Raw genomic sequence first — 16,608 nt, forward strand, 5'->3', positions numbered from 1 at the left:
GGGGAAGCTGGTTAATACAAAACACTCAGACAAATGCCTTTAGGTGCTGATATCATGAGACTTTTTTTTTTTTTACATTTTAAGACCCTCTTTGCTAACTGTGTAGCAGGTCAGAGAGGGGGCATCAGTAAGTTATAATTTGATAATAAATTCTTGTGGCCCCACATACAACTTTGCTAATACGTATAAAAGATTTTTCCCTTTTTTGATAGTGTGAATGGTATGTGACATTCCGGGGCTATCAGGGCTTCCTTGTCTTTTTGGTTAGTTTGTTCTTTAGGACGGCATCTATTTCTGCATCTGTCTGCTATTTGTATTACCTTCCTTCTCAAATAAGTATCTCGATAAGGCTGTTTGCATTCTTTCTCCAGTTGGTTGTATTGGTTTTCCTTTGTTTCTGGGAATCCTTTACACTGATTTCCATTTATGTTGCAGTATGATTTTACTGTTACATGGGCATTGAAGAGGGAGTTCCTTCCTGTCCTGAGAACAGCTTTCCACCCACTGATGATAACAATGGTTCGTTGTTCTTTCCCAATACTATTTGGGCATATTTCGCATTAACAGGGGTTCAAAGCTCATGAGGCAACTTTTTGGTCCTTTTTTTTTTTTTTTTTTTTCTGTGAAAGTCTGTAGACAGATTAAGAAATGCAACACGATTACATGCCTGCAGTACCTAACTGATATAAATATCTAATAAGTTTTCAGTGTTAATAAGCCTAAATTAAAATACTAGTTTGCTCACGTATGCAGTCTCAGTTACCTGTCATATCTGCCAGTTGTTGTGTAGAAAATACTAGACTTTTTGCTCAGGCTCCCTAGTAGAATAATTTTATCATGCACTCCTCTCCCCTCATCGGTGTCAATAACCAGAAAGATGTGCAGGCTTGTCCTTTATTCTGAACTCAGTGCAGTGCAATATTCAGAAAGTCCTATTCCATCATGAGATTATAGGTAATTTACTCATTTGCTCAGTGACAAAGTTTCAATAAAAAAGGTCTTGTTATGAAAATTCTTCTTTCCTTTCTTGCCTGTCTCCAATCTGATGAAAATAATTTGTATGTAATGAGTCTGACTAGGAGAGGACTGTTTTATTCTGTAAATTGATATATTTTTCATAGGTAGGCTATACATTCAAATAAGGCCCAAAAGTCATCACCATCCATCAGTTCCTGAGAAATTGTATTATGTTTCCTGCCCGCTTCTTAATAGAAACATGCGTGTCTCACACTATCTGCTGCCACGTTCAGCACCTGCAAATAAGTAATAATGGATGTGGCATGTAAGCCACAATCTTACTGATGAGCTCTATTTTTTGGTATTGATGTGAGTTAGCAGGGCTGTTTGGGAGAGCTTTGCCTTGAGTTTGAGCTCAGTGGTGCCTCTTCTGTGAAAGAAAAAAGATAATCTATTTCCTTCAGAAGCTCTAGTTCACTTTTGTTGTAATTCTTTTCTTTAATGAAGGGACGTATCTTCTGCATATGCAATAATACTAGCTTTTCAACTTTCCTCAAATGGAAGAATAAAGCTTTACATGTCTATCTTTTTCTTAAACTGTGTAGCTGGATATACGTTAATTTTTTTCATGCTTCTCTTTTCCTGTAGCTGACAGCTTTATTTTCATGGAGTTTGTACTTGCATACATTATAGTCAAGCCTGTTTTCTTTCTCCTTGTAACAATGTAGTCCTAAAGCAATGGGAGTTCATTTTACTGTAGAAAAAAAAAAACAAACCACAATTATGTTGGCTGTTTAGGTATTTTACCAATTTATGTTCTTCATTACTTGCTGAATTTTTGTCAAGGTGCATGGCTATAAAACAGTATTTTGCCTTTTTATTTCTTTTTTAAAAAATTCGTTTAGGTGTTTAGTTACTGCTTCTGTCTAACAGTAGCAGCGTTCATTGTAGAGATTCTGATTTTAAAAGCCAACTAGCTCTTCTAGTAGCTTCTTTCTGAGACCTGGTTTTAAATTAAATTATGCTGACCAAATCCTTATGTCACCTATATAAAAATGGACTGCTGTCTTTGATGCAGGTTTCTAAAGGAGTTTAAGACTTTGCAAGACATAAATAGTGTAATCAGCAACAAAGACATATAATGTCAAGAGTGTCAGCTGAAAAGAAAAACTGATTCTCCAGAAAGTGTTCATACGGTTCTACTTGATCTAAGGATGCTATACCAGATAATGTAGTCTTTGATTCCTTTACTCATTGATCTGGATTTAAGCATTTATTCATGCAGATGCTCTAAATGCATTGGTCCTTTGCAACCTGAAGGAAAATATCCAAATAGAAGGATTTGATAATACTTTAAAGTGTTTGAGCACTTGATTGAAGGATGAGCAAGACAGAAGCCTAATTTCTTCTGATTCCTTTCTTTTGATTGAAATAAAAAATACGTAGTATTTTCTTCTGATTCACATTTCTTTTCTGAGCTTAAGGCTTGTCCTTTTTAAAGCTACCATATAGTTGATTTTTTCTGCTACTGTCATTCTGCTCTAAAGAGGGATGTAGAAGTGACTCTCTGCCTAATGCTGGCTTTAATTGACGAGTCATCTGCTCATCCCACCATTAGTGGTCTCTTATGTGCTGAGGTTGATCAGTAGGTGTTCCAAGTAGTCTCCTATTCAGCCACAGACTGTTACAGTGCCATTCTTCAGGCATAAATGTGCCTGACCTATTTGGCAACAGCTTTCTGATGTTTTCCCCAATCAGTCGTCAGGACAGAACAGGAACCACCTACTGACAGATCCTAAAAGGAATGGAGTGCATCTTTACAGCTGCAATATGCAAAAGCTTCTGGAAGCCTTTCAGTCCTGAACAGGGATGATACCTATCTCATTTGAGTCTTTGACATGTAAAGCTTCTTAACATAAGAAAAAGTAAATTTCTATGATTATGTTAACACTGAAAAGGCCTTTGTATATTGTCTGCCATCAGCTGAGTGTTATTTCCTGAGTTTTACCCCATCTTTTTCAGCTCTGCTATTCAGAGCCTTAGTCATCAAGTCTAAACGTGACATTGAGCGTTGAGTCAGCATTCAGAAGTACCCATCCTTGTCTAGCTCACAGCAGCTCTTCTGCTCTGCTAATTCACACAGTATTTGGGTTAAAATGTTGTTGGTTTTAACATTATATTTAACAGTAACTGGAAGTGTTGCTTATTTCCGTTTAGATGAGAGTCCTTACACAAAGTCTGCAAACCAGGCAAAGGCACCTGATGGAACACTGTCTGTGAGAAGACAGAGTATTCCAGGTAAGACTTGCTTTGCTTTTTATAACACCTGACTTGTTTGTGAACAGCAAGGTAATAGTAATCAAAGTTCAACTAGTTATAAAAAGCAAATGAATTACAATTACTTCCAAGCAATTTTATAAGGAAGGCTCCGTGGGAGCTGTAAGGTGTTCCTGCAGTTAGGTTGCATCAAGCTTTTGCTATGAAGAACATTCCTGTGTCTCTGTCTTTTGCAGCAGATTTCAGACATCAAGCACAACAACCTTTTCATCAGAAGCTCACATACTATCAGACCCCATTAAATCACTTCTTTGATATCTGGTTTCAATGGTGTAGGGAGACTGGCTCATATATTCTACTGCTGATCAGACAGGCTTAGAAATCTAGCAGAGCAACACTCCGTCAGAACTCTCATCTTCATGTGATTTTCTGCCACACTTATGCCCATTCTTGTCTTTTCTGTCATTGCATCGCACAAAGCTGGGCCACTAGATCAATTATTTAAATTGAGTTAAAATACGTGATCTTCGAACCTGTGTTTCTTAATTACTTCAATCAAATCTGCGAAATATGCCCATGAAAAGCAAGTTTATATATGTCTTATGCAGCAATCTAAAGAGATTTCCACCTCAAGTAAAATTTTAGAGATCTTTTAATGAAAACAAATGAAGACCAGCTAAGTTTGTGCACAGGTGGAATAACTGATGTTGCCAGTCTCACTTCAAGCGCAGTAACCTCTGGCTCGAAGGGAAGATGCATTGCAATAGAGATCAGAAACTATAAGGCAATGTCACCCACCTTCTAATGACTAATGTTAGCATTCTCTACACTTCATGGCCTTATTGAAGAGTCACGCAACCCACAGGGAAGCTATGGGTAAGAGGATGGAGTTCAGACCTTTACCACTGCCAGGCTCAGATCTCATCTCAGTAGCTATAGTGGTTCTGAAGTGCCAAAGTACATGTTTTGTGGATGCTTTGTGTGCATCTTTGTATGTGTGCGAGAGAGAGAGCTGGATGATTTACTGTTGTTCATAATGAACGTTTTTGACTGTGGAAAACATCCTAGTGATTTAAAGGTTGTTATTTTTATGGTATAATCATGAAGTCATTTCACAGTGGTTATGATCATGACTACAGTGTCCAGTACACAGTTATTGTTATGAAAAAATCTTTCATTATACAAACACCAACCAGGGTTTGTTTTCCCCAAGTCAACACAAACCAAGATTCATTGTTCTTGAGAGTGAATTAAGACCTCTATATGTGGTACCTTTTCAGGTAATGCTTTAGCTCATAGGTCACTAATATTGAATGTACTGATGTATCTTTTTTTTTTTTCTTAATATTTTGAATTTTTTCACTGTGAACTAAGTAACTGTAATTTATGATGTAGTTACTGTATTTATAAAACACATGCTAAGGTCCAAATACAGGCTGAAGTTCATTGTTTCACATGACTTTTTGAGAACTGATGATTTTCACTTGTGTTCTTTAAAGAGAAGGTTTGATGGAAGCTGAACTGGTGCAATTTTTCTTTAAAGCATTTGATAAGATTAAGAATTTCAAGTGATGGATATCATGATCAATGACCATTAATTTTGAACTTCTTAAAAATTTGCTGTATATTCTGGAGTTTTTGAGAGCATTGCAGATAAATCTTTCCTGTGTGCTCTGCATAAGTCACAGTTAGTTCAAAGAGATAATACTGACAAATGTTTGGTGTGATGTACGCTTTCATTTCATGTTTCATTTCAGGTGTTCTGAAGAAAAATTACCTAAGCTTATGTACGTTCTTCAGCTTTTAATACAGTGAAGACATTTATTTTAATGCCTTGTTGCATTTCTAAACCTTAGGAGCCTGAAGGATAAATGAGATTGAGCTGGTTAGATATTTAAAAAAAAAATAAAAGTAAAACTTACTCATGCACTGACAAAGTCACATTCTATAGCACAGTGGATGTTGTAGGTTTAGATACATAAACAGCTTTGTAAAACTAAGTACTATATTGAGAAGTAACTTGAACGTTTAGGAGATGACTGAAGTTTCTGAAAATAACCCGTAAGCATTTGTATCACTTGGACGCTGAGAAGATTTGACCACACGTTTCATATGTAAACTAGTACCTCGTGAATTAGCACTCTTGCTTGTCTGTGGGCAGTTTGTCCACATTATGGATTAGTCTTGACACAGTTGCAGAAGCATCCCAGCTAGCCAGCTTGGCTTGGCACTAGAACGTGTCTTAGTAGTATTAACTAGTAGCATTAACTAGTTTGAGACCAGAAGTAGTACAGCCACTTTTGCTTGGGAACAGGATCGCATTTCTGATACTATGTAGATCAGCTCCAAATAGCTTTTGGATTGGAAGGTATGATGCAATGAACCTGGTAAATTCTTCTAGACCTGGATGAAGATGTGTCAGCTGGAGTTACTGTCAGTAATTCCTACATGGAGAGCATACACTGTATGGAAAGCATTCATTTCTGCTCCCCCCGGATGGCATGCCTGATAAAACATCACGTTGCTGAAGTGCTGTATTTTCAGGCTTGAAGCATGGCAGTGCCTTAAACAGTATAGCTGTCTAATCCACTTGTTGCTCTGTCATTCCTGAGACATGGACGGCAGATGTCCTGTTCCCAAGGAATGCTCTGGCCATTGAATCAGACAAGAGAAAACTTTTGTGTTTTAGCAAGGTAAATGATCTTACACCGAGCTTTGCACAGGTTTGAACAGTCTGAGGAAAAAATACTAGTGAAAATACATATCCAGGATACATGATATAAATCTTCTAGCGTAGTGTGGGATCATGTTATCTCCCTGTGCCTGGTGAAGGCTCCTTCTAATGACATTTGAATTCACTTTAAAGGATTCCAGTGCTCCTTCCTTTGACCAGATACCAAAAAGCAAAGCTTTTTATGCTGAGACCTGAAACTACTGTACCAGCTGTAAACCCCAAGAGGCTGTTTTTATCCATCCATGTGAAACTGTATTGAAAGTGCAGTATTGATGAGCAAAGACTGTATGCACAGAGAAGTAATATAGTTCTACAGAGGTTACATGGAGCTCAGGTTTGGTTTATTTTACTGGAAAAAATGTTGCAATAATCATTTTATAATTAAAGCCAAATGAGCACATACTGTGAGATCAGTGCACTGGGTTTAATTCCTTTCATCACCAGAAGCAGGGAATGGATTAAGCATCTCTCTGGAGCAGAAGTTGCTTGCTTAAGATGCGGAATGCATTATTCATGTGATGAGACTACATGTCATATTTATCATGTCTTCACATAGTGCAAGATCAACAACGAACAGATACTTTCAAAGGGTTTTACAGAATTGCGGAAATTATAGTTAATTCAAATTATTTGCATTAATATAATTGTGGTTTGAAACTTGGACTTGATTTTGCAGATGTGTAGGTGTTTAGTTATATATACATGATTGTTTGAGACATTATTTACCTTTACAGCCAGAACTTATGTAAAAATGAGGCTTGAGGCAATGCCAGCATCACAAGTAGCCTGCAAAGTACGAAACAGATTTTCTTCTCTGAACCTTTAAATTTAGAGTAGGTTGCAGAAGCCAAGGGGGCGGGTACTGTGCTTCATCCTGGGAACTATCACTGTTGGTCTGGTACTTAGGCATGTAAATGAAAGCAATGTGTTTCAGAATTCACAGGTAAGACCCTCCCCTCAGAATCACAGATGCAGTTAAAAAAATCTATCCTTTAAAAGTAAGGCATCTGATATTCACTTATTAGCTAACCTCTTGAATTGCTAGGTTTAGGTGGCTGTACTTCCCATTGAGTTCCTGAGCTGAGGTTTCCTCCTGGCTTGCTGCGGGTCCAAGCCAAGTGGAAATGTTAGGTCAATACCACTTGTGTCAAAAGTGTCATTCCTATGGTTGCTTATTCCTGTGGGAGCTTTAAAAAAGCGGATCAAATTTTCAGACAGTGCTGATACAATGTCAAGAGCTAATGACACTGTTAAAGGAGTACTTTGAAGTCAAGGAGACTTTAACATGCTTAAAGGTAAGCATGTTCTCAGTGCTTTCCTGAATATGGACAGGCTAAATAGCTACTCCCATGCTTTCCAGACTAAAATCCAATGCCATCTTATCTGTTTTAACAGCATGGAGAAGTCTGTTGACACTAATGCTGTGCAAATTGTTCACTTATTTGTTTGTCTATTTTCAGTTCACTCACTGAAAAGTAGGGGGATGGAAGAGAAAGGAATGACCTGACACAAGCGTAAAAATCATACCTCCATGAAACAAAAAAAAAAAAGACAACATAAATATGGTGTCAGCTAAAATATTTTATAAAATCTGCAACAAAACTTTCATTTTGTTTTTACTTCAATTCTTTACATGCTTTTTATTGAGTCTTAAAAGTTACTATTTTAAAAAAAAATTAAATATACAGTAAAAACCCCTACATTTTTTAAAGAGCTGAAATGTTTCAGCTTCTCAATGTTTTATTTTTGTTGGCTGAAATCAATAGTAAGTTTCAGTTAAATTCTGCAAATAGTTTTGGTTGGGTTGAAAGTAATTTTTTTAAGGAAAAGCTAATTTGTACCCGATATATTTGACATTAAATTAAAAAAAATCCATACTTTTTACTTCTTGTACCTACTGACTCTGACATCTGCACTATGGGAGACTTCTAGAAATGTGAAGTTTCATTGCCTGAAGTGGTCAAGGGCTCAAAACAACTACCATGCAAACTGTAGTCTGGGACAGTTATTTGAATCACCTGTGAATTCAGAGATACAGTTTAGCTAGGAGGGTTGCAGTCATGTAGCAGGCTGTCTCCTATTTAAATTCTTGTTCAAAGAACTGGTGCCAAATAATGAGGAGACATAGCAAGAATATTTCCTGAAACGGAGGAAAATTCCTTTTCTCTGGGACAAAAGAATAACATAGCTGCCTGCCTTCTGCACTGCTCCACGCACCTAGCAAAAAGTCCCTGAAGTTGTCTCCTTCATCATGACTTTGATTCAGTGTTTTTTCACTTCCCGTGTAACCCTTGCGCTCCAGCTGTGCTGGCCTCAGGGACCCACAGGAGCTGTGACGCCTTCCCAAGTCTCATTCCAGCCACCTTCTACTCCACAGTGATACCTGATCTGTTGAACAGGCAAATTGTCTGTATTTATAATGAGCGCATGCTAACCCTTATGGAGAAGAGCAGGAAAGACCAAACCTAGATGTTATGAATCATTCCTTTGACATTTTCTCCACCATGGGGAGCTTGTTTTTCTCTAACCAATTTATTATTATTATTTGTCATTTGCAAGTTTTGTATGCAGTTGCAGGGAGGTACTAACGGGTCAGTTGTTAAAATTGGTCACTCTTATCTGAAGGAAAATTGTCAAGACTTTGAAGTCTGAAATTAAAGTGACCAGATTTTTCAGTTCCTTTGTACATGCATGAATACTGCACTTTCTTCCCACACTACCTGATTCTTTGAAGCATGCTATAATACAGGTTTCCTATTTCAGTGCAGTGTTTGATCTCAAAAACAGGGCTAGCCATTAAACTGGAGGGAAAACACAGAGTGAACGTACAGCCCTGAGCACATCCTCTGCAGTGGCTCAAGCTCTGGCATTGCTGTTATTAGCAGTTTTGAAGCCTCATTTTGGGGGAGTTTGGTAATGGAATTTTAATGCAAAAATGAAATGTTAAACAAACATAATTTTAGGGTAGGCTGAATTTTGAACTACTGGGCTAGAAGGGAACACACGCAAATCAACCTTAAAATGCTTTTCAAGGATAATATTTACAGAGCTGATAGTTAAAACATAATTACTGTATGATGTAGTGTCGTCAGTAATTGCTTAGGACACCCAATATTCCTAAAAACAATAATTAATGTCCTGGGAATTTTCCAGCTCTGAAATGTTTAAATACACAATGTGTATGTCAGTAGAAAGCAATAAGGCAGTTTTCTTCTGGTTCTTGGCTCTGAACACATACAGGTGCTATTTAGCTGTTCACAAAAGTGTATCTTTTTTTCCCCTCCCTGACCCACAGCCCTGCTGTGCAGTAAATGGTCATATTCTGTCTCAGGCTACACCAAGTGTGGCTTTCCTCAGGGGTTTGTCTGCTGCCCACATCTAATGAACTTGAATGTAGGTCAGCTGGAAGCTGTTTAAAGACCACTCTGTTCTCTTCATTGAAATTTTAGGGGTTTTGTAACATAAAAATGTCTCTTCAATCCTAAAAACAAAAATATGTAGGAAAACATGCAAAGGTTGTGATGAAATAAGAAAATAATTAAGAGTTAAAGTATATATGTCATTGCAGGATCCAAGATAGATTACAATTAGAGACAGAAGCTGTGATCCAGTTATGATGTGCTTGAGTTGCCGATACATAATTGTATTAGCTGAATTTAACATTTGCGTGTGCTATGCTACAATTTAAATGAGGAAAAGCTCTGTACAGCATAGTATAATACTGGAATAGAACGCATTATTTTTCTTTTGCAAGATAATCTCAAAAATAAGGGAGAAATGTAGAAAGTAATACAGATAGGAGGAACTGGAAAACGATCAACGTGGATTTAAGAAAAAATATTAAAGACTTTCAATGTGATCCAAGGATAAAATTTTCATTAAATGGACACTGCTTAGGAGGGAAGATGGCTTCCAGGTTATTTTTGCTGTAGCTCAGCTGTCAACATCTGAGTCAGCTTCACAGTGACTGACAAATGTGCCAGACAGTTGATCCATCCTCAGTGGGCAGGTGTTTACCTACGTGCAAACACACCTCCAGAGCCAGTTTTGTTTTCCTCTGTGATTAATATGGCATTGTCAAGACAGTGGGTGTTCAAAAATAGCTGTTGCCGTGCTTGCAGTTAACTTGGTCCAATTCCTTCAGCCTCCTGTGTCAAGTAAAACCACGGAAGATGTGAACGATGGTGTTACTTCATGACGGAGCGCTGCCAACTTCAGCAGCCTCCTTTGCATCGTTTGCTACAGGGCAGCCACCTTCTCGTGGCCTAACTGGTGCTGACCTCAATCACCTTTCCCAGCCTCATCAAAAGAAACCTGTCTTGCCTTTGACTTCAGCTTCCCTCAGATTTCATAAGCACACTTGATTTCACAGATGCAGTTGCTGTCATGGCTAATCCTTTACCCCTTACCAAAATATTAAATAGTCTTCACTGGCTAACTGGTTTTACAGATTAAGAGAATGATTTGCCTGAGGAAACCTGTCAAAAAATCATCCCGTACCTTTTTCTTAGTTTTCACTGTAGAAAAATTAATTAATTGCAGAAGTAAGGCCTGAAAATAATACGTAAGTCAGTAAATGCCAGGCTAGGAATCTGAAGTACGTGTCGGCAAAAGCACTTTTTTCCCTCAGTTTGCATTTGTCTCCTAGACACTTACTTTTATCTTGTACTTTTTAAAGTTGGTACAGAATGCTCAGATTTGCCACTGAAGAGATTTTTAGCATTTGGAAATCCATTAGCACTAACCTCTGCAGTCACAGTTATTATGGTAACTATCTTGGGTGATTTCCTAGTGGAAGCAAGTGTTTTGACCTGTGAAATGCAGATCACAGGCTAGGTAAGCTTTTCTGCACTTGAGGTGTTTATTATATCTGCAAAGTCATTTGCTGATTTTCGTGTTTGATGAGAGGCTGCACTTGCCATGTCATTTACAATCTTTCCTGTGTGTTTGTTTAACCTGCTGAAGGTTTGTCAAATGGTCTGTGAAGCATCTGCAGAGCTACATGTCTTTTCCTTTGCATCAACATTGGAAATTCCTGAATTTGCTCTCACATATTTAGTACTGAAAGAAGTAAGATTTCTTCCTTGTCCTCCCTCCCTTGAACCAAAATAACTTTGTTGGAATAATTTCATATATATCATTCGTGTAAACATGGTTCATACACAGATAAACCCAAAAGAAACGTGGCTTTCCTCAAAAATGGAAAAAAAGCCCACTGAGTTCTTACCTAAACAAGATCACTAATTATGTATTTATACATTTTCTGTATGGGTCTGTTACATGCTAGTGCTTTTTTATATTGGAAAGGATTAGAATAGGGAACAATCTAATTCCATGCCTTTCACCGTGAATGAGGAAGAAAATGCATTAAATGCAATACTGTACATAAGGAGCATGCACTTTTTCAAATATCCAACTGATATGAGGTCTGAAAAGTTAAATATCTTTAAACTATTTTCATTTCTATATAAAAGTTGATTATGGGCACAGCAAATAGCAGGATTTGTTGCTGAAGGTATCAAACACCTTCTTTTATGGGTATTTTGATTTAGTCTAATATAATTTAACCTTTTTTTTCCTTCCTCTTTAGTCCTTCAAAACTTCAGTCCTTCAAAATAAAATGTAATATATTATTCCAGCTGAAGTTTTTCCCTAGCATATGAGGAGGGAGAAACTGGGAAAAGCCAAACAAAGATGATCAAGACTAGGCTTGAAAGTGAGGTGTGGAGGCATAGTCACGGAAAGAGAAGCTGGACAAGGGTGGTTGAGTGTGGAAAGAGGAAGGAAAGCCATGTGCTCATTGAGGGTCATGGCAAGAGGTGACAAGCACAGGGAGATCTCTAACTCTGTGACTGTGCAACTGATCACAGTCCGTTCCTGACTCTATCCAGAGATTATTGGGATTGACTCATCAACCCCAATAATCTCAGATGTCCACAAGAAGTTGTAAAACGCTTCTCTCGTGAAACCTTACTTTGACTGTCCATTGTGGAGTAGAACAGCCCATTACAGCTACCAGAGGTGTTTTGTTGTTTTAGGTAACTGAGAAGATAAAGCTTGATATTGACCCCTTGAAAACCACTACATTTCCACAGGATAGCACAGCTGGGGGCATCTTCAGAAAAAAGGATATTACATGAGAAAGAGATCCATGAGGAATGCTCAGGTTCCCCAGTCTGTTCAGAAGTGAGGAAATGTATTTTAAAAAATTCAGACAATACCTTCTTCTCTTGGATGAAAATCTATTTAGACATTCCTATCTCTAGTATTATCAGTCCAGTATTGGGGCAAAAATGTGTATTCAACAGAAAAAGTGATATCTGCTTTATTCAATCGAGACAATCCTCCTGGATGCAGTATCACTAGAGAGGAAGACTAAGCAGCATACTCACAAATGCAGACTGAATCAGTGGATTCAAAAGGAACTGAAGAAATTAATTGGCAAGAGATTAATATGTAAATATTATAAAGATTGAGGCGTGATGAACCCTCTAATGTGACGGTACTGGATGCTGGGGAACTGTGGCAGGACTGAACTGGACAAAGTAGGCAGGCTGTCATTCTTTCCCTAAACAGGACCTCATTTTCTTGTTTTCCAAGATGGAGCAGAACTGCATAAGGCTGTTATTCTGACCTAGCAGAGCATTGCTGTCTTTCAAAAATCTGATGTCCCACAATGCTGTATGCAGACACCTGTGGCTGGCAAAAGAAATTCTTTTTTTCTTACAGTTATAGATAATTAACTTGATTTTTTTAATGATATTCCTAATGTATTTTCCTAATACCTCTTTAAATGAGTTAATGCATGCTTTCCATCCATATTTTTGAATCTCCCATTCAGTTTCTGCAGTAATTATTAATTCAGAGCATCAAGATAGCAAGGAACTGATACATCATCTACCAAGGTAACAACTCTTGTCACACCAAAATATGCTATCCCAGATCAGGATAGTGGCTCGACCTCTTCTTTTCAACTGTGGGTCAATGCTGCTAGTTCTCAATGTAAACCTTGACTTTTACATCAAAATGTAATATTTTTTTTGTTTTGTTACAAAACTATTTATCTATTTTGCCAATATGAAGTGGTTTTAAGTGTTTCATGGGTAGAGAAGGGGTTGTTTCTTTAATTCTTTGTTCTGTAGCATTTTCATGCTTTCTATTCACTTCTTAGAATGAAAAGAGGAAAAGAGATTTTGGTGCTTGTGTATCTTCATCATCACATCCTTGGTGTGTGGGGCAGACGGAGATACAAAACTGTGCCTTATAGTGTAGCATGAAAGAGTTAGACATGTCTGTTTTGTGTAGGAGCTGTAAGACCACAAGTTAATTACAGCGTCATTATGAACTAGCTGTTGTTTCCTTTCTTTTTAAAATTGCAGTGGTAAGAACAAAGAGCTTGTCCTTTCAGGTTTTGCTGTATTTATTGTGAATTTACACAGAGTTCATGTGCCAGTAGAGGCGTTGGTGACCATCTGAACTAAACATGCAACTTCCCAGAATTTATTTATATCTCGACTTATATTTGAATTATATTTTAGAAGAACATTCAGTCTACTTAAGGTCGCTAGTGATACAAAACCCATCGCAGCCTTTTGCGATCAATTAGCCTCACTGCTTTTGTTTCTGGCTTGAGTATGCTAGCTTCAGCTTCACCTAATTTGTGATAAGAGTTGTGTTTCATCAAAATTCACTTCATCCTTTATAGGCACTTCATTATGAAATCACCATTTAATCTTCCCTTTGTTAAAGTAAACAAATTGTGCTTCAGGGGTCTTCTGTTCCCAGGCATGTTTATTTAACTATTCCAAAAGCTCTTTCTGACTCTTCTGCCCTCTCTTTGGTTACTAATGATCTTGTTGAATCCTATCACAAGAAGGTGATAAAGCATCCAAGTGACGGTTACTACTTCACTAAATACTGCTAAGTACTGCTCTGTAGAACTGTCTTGTTTATATATTAATGGTTTGCATTAATTATTCTGGCCAGTGAGAGTTTTGATCGCTTGTCAGGGTTCCTAAATTCTTTATGTCTACATTAATTTCATAATTAATTTACTGGGCACTTGTTGACTTTTTTAATATATAGGTGCGCACATCCATTTGTATCTCTTACATTAATACAGTGAGAGGCTTTATTAACTTTGTAGGTGATGAGCTTAGTAGAATACAGATGCTTGGTTTTTTTCTTTACTGCCCTTGTCCAAACTGCAGATACTGTTCTCGCTTTGTATCTGTATGGTTTTGGGGATCTACTAAAGTATGAATAAATACATAAAGAAGACTCCAGTATTTCTCACTTATTAACAAAATGAAAACAGTACAGAAAGCAAAACAAAAAGTATTTTAATAGGAGAAAATAGCAACAAGACCAAAATCAGGAGATTTAAGTCTTCTTATTCACAGAAAACATTGGTGGAAGGGCACTGTGATTACCAGTCCAAGCAGGAACAAGTGCCAGTCTTCAGTGCTAATTGATTTTATCAGTGAAGCAAAGTGAGCCTGGCTTAATAGTTAACTGTGAGACAAGATCCTGCCAAGACCTTCTTCCCATATTAGATGACATTGTGACCCTGAATACTTGTCAGATAAATGATATAGAAAATGAGCATTGACCTTTGAGGTAGTAAAAACCCAGTGTCATGGAAAAATGAGAGACACATGCTGCACCTGAATTTTGGATGTCACTGATAAACCATGAGTGATCATACCTGGTAACACAGTGTGAATATTGATCCCTGAAATATTACTTATGTAAGCAAATGGGAGAAGTAAAAATTGATAGGGGTTGTATAGGGAAGTCTTTCTATTAGACCAAGATGGCAACAAAATAGACCACGTATAGCAAGAATAACTAATGCTGCAGTACAATTGAAATTAATAGTATTTTCTAAATAACTTGCATGGAACATATTCCATGGAACATATAGGGGTAAAAACAGGTGCTCTTCCAAAAAGTTTTCAGGTTAAGTTCTGGCTAAAAGATATGCCATTAGTTCTGGAATTGAAAATTTAGCAAGCATATTTGTAAATCACTACAAACTTGTAGCTACAAAACCAGATGCCTTGTAAGGCATTTCTGCAGTTTTACGATAAGGATGGTACCTAACTCCAATGAGACCGTTAACATCAGAGAGCCTTATTCCTTAGCTACTAACAAAAGGTAATGGTGCAATAGAGAGCATATAGTGGATAAGAACATAATAAAAATCATGGAGTTCCATTTACTTAATCCTACACTACAGAAAATAATAGACAAGCTGTTTAAGTCAGCCAGTCTAGCTTAAGTGCTAGCCAGCTAGGGTGTATAGATGGATGTGATTCTAATGTATGGTAAGATGTGCTTTTCTTGCTCTTGAGTTAAGGGTGTTGGGAGTCTCAGTGTGGATATATTTTAGTCTCAGTTTTCTCAGTGTACAGAGTTGGAGTAGAGTCTAGAACATTTTATGTACTGATCCGGCGCACATTTTAATATACGCACTACTCTATAAAGATATCATTGACTAGTAGTCAATACATGGGGATCAGAAGATACCAAGGCATCATCTTGTATTTTTCTTATGCATGTATGATTTAAAATTAAACATTATAAACTCAAAACTATACCAAATATTCTTACCAGGTGGTAGCAGTTAACATTAGGCTGTTCTATCTTCATCATAAGCTCTGGATCTTCACTCAGGAAAAATTTAATGAATGCAGACCTGTTAAGGCCTGAAGATAAGCTGCTCTAGTGTTTGCTAAACCAAGAAGGAAAAGAAAATCCAGAGCAAAGACTCTTATTACAGGCATTCTGTAAGATGTATAAACTATGTGTTTCCTGGGAAATATTCCTGGTGAGGCTGTGTTGGTTGAAAGTATGAATTTTGCAGTATTTCTAAATAAGTAAAGCTTTATTATGGGCTTTGTGCCCATCATAGGGTGAGCAAAATGACAACAGCACAGAAGTGCTGTCTCCTTTTGCTTGACAAATTGTTCCAAATTTTTTTGGCTGCTTTTTTCCCCCATTATGACTTCATCTCTGCTGGGAGGGTTTGACATTATAACCACACTTACATAGTCATGTTGGGAACATTTATTTAATGTAAATCTGCCCTTAGTAGAAAAGGATTTTGTAGGTAGAACCTGCAAGACATTTATGCAGAGTGAGCTTAGAAGAAAAATCCGTGCAATGGTTGACCATGTTTTACAAATGCTGAGAAAAAATTAGGGCAAAAGTGTTTATTGGTTAGTTTTTTTCAGACGTAAATCACCTTTCCCATCTATTTTCAGTCAAGAAAATCTCGGAGGAGGTGACTTTCAGAATAGGCTGAATTCTGGGTATTAAGATAGATCCTGTCTAGAAGCATGTACTGTTAGTGATTCTTCCACATTCTCCAGTTCAGATAAATAGCTCTGCGTATTAGGTACCATCAGCAGCCTCTCCTGCTCTCCTTAGGAAATCCCAAATTGTGCCTATAGATTGTGCTAATCTTTCTGGCCATTTTAATGAACTGTTGCATACTTACAAGTAAAAACAGATCCTATCATGCCGGATGTTCTTTGCTGGTGTAAATCTTAGCTCTGTAAGGTACCTTCAGACTGGTATGATGCACTCCCATTAACAGTGCTGAGGTAAGTGATGTTATAAAAATGGCAGAAATG

General features: G+C 37.4%; 1 protein-coding gene across 11 annotated transcripts in view; it reads left to right on the forward strand.

The window, feature by feature from the left end:
- Positions 1–16,608, forward strand: part of GRIP1 (glutamate receptor interacting protein 1) — a 330,769-nt gene that overhangs the window by 217,157 nt on the left and 97,004 nt on the right. For all 11 annotated transcript variants that reach the window (XM_037389516.1, XM_037389521.1, XM_037389520.1 and 8 more), the window contains exon 2: positions 3,175–3,255. In XM_037389516.1, coding sequence (XP_037245413.1) covers positions 3,175–3,255 — 81 coding nt within the window. The remainder of the gene's footprint in view (positions 1–3,174; positions 3,256–16,608) is intronic.

The sequence above is a fragment of the Falco rusticolus genome, chromosome 5, assembly GCF_015220075.1.
Source record: "Falco rusticolus isolate bFalRus1 chromosome 5, bFalRus1.pri, whole genome shotgun sequence".
In the NCBI taxonomy this organism is placed as follows: domain Eukaryota; kingdom Metazoa; phylum Chordata; class Aves; order Falconiformes; family Falconidae; genus Falco; species Falco rusticolus.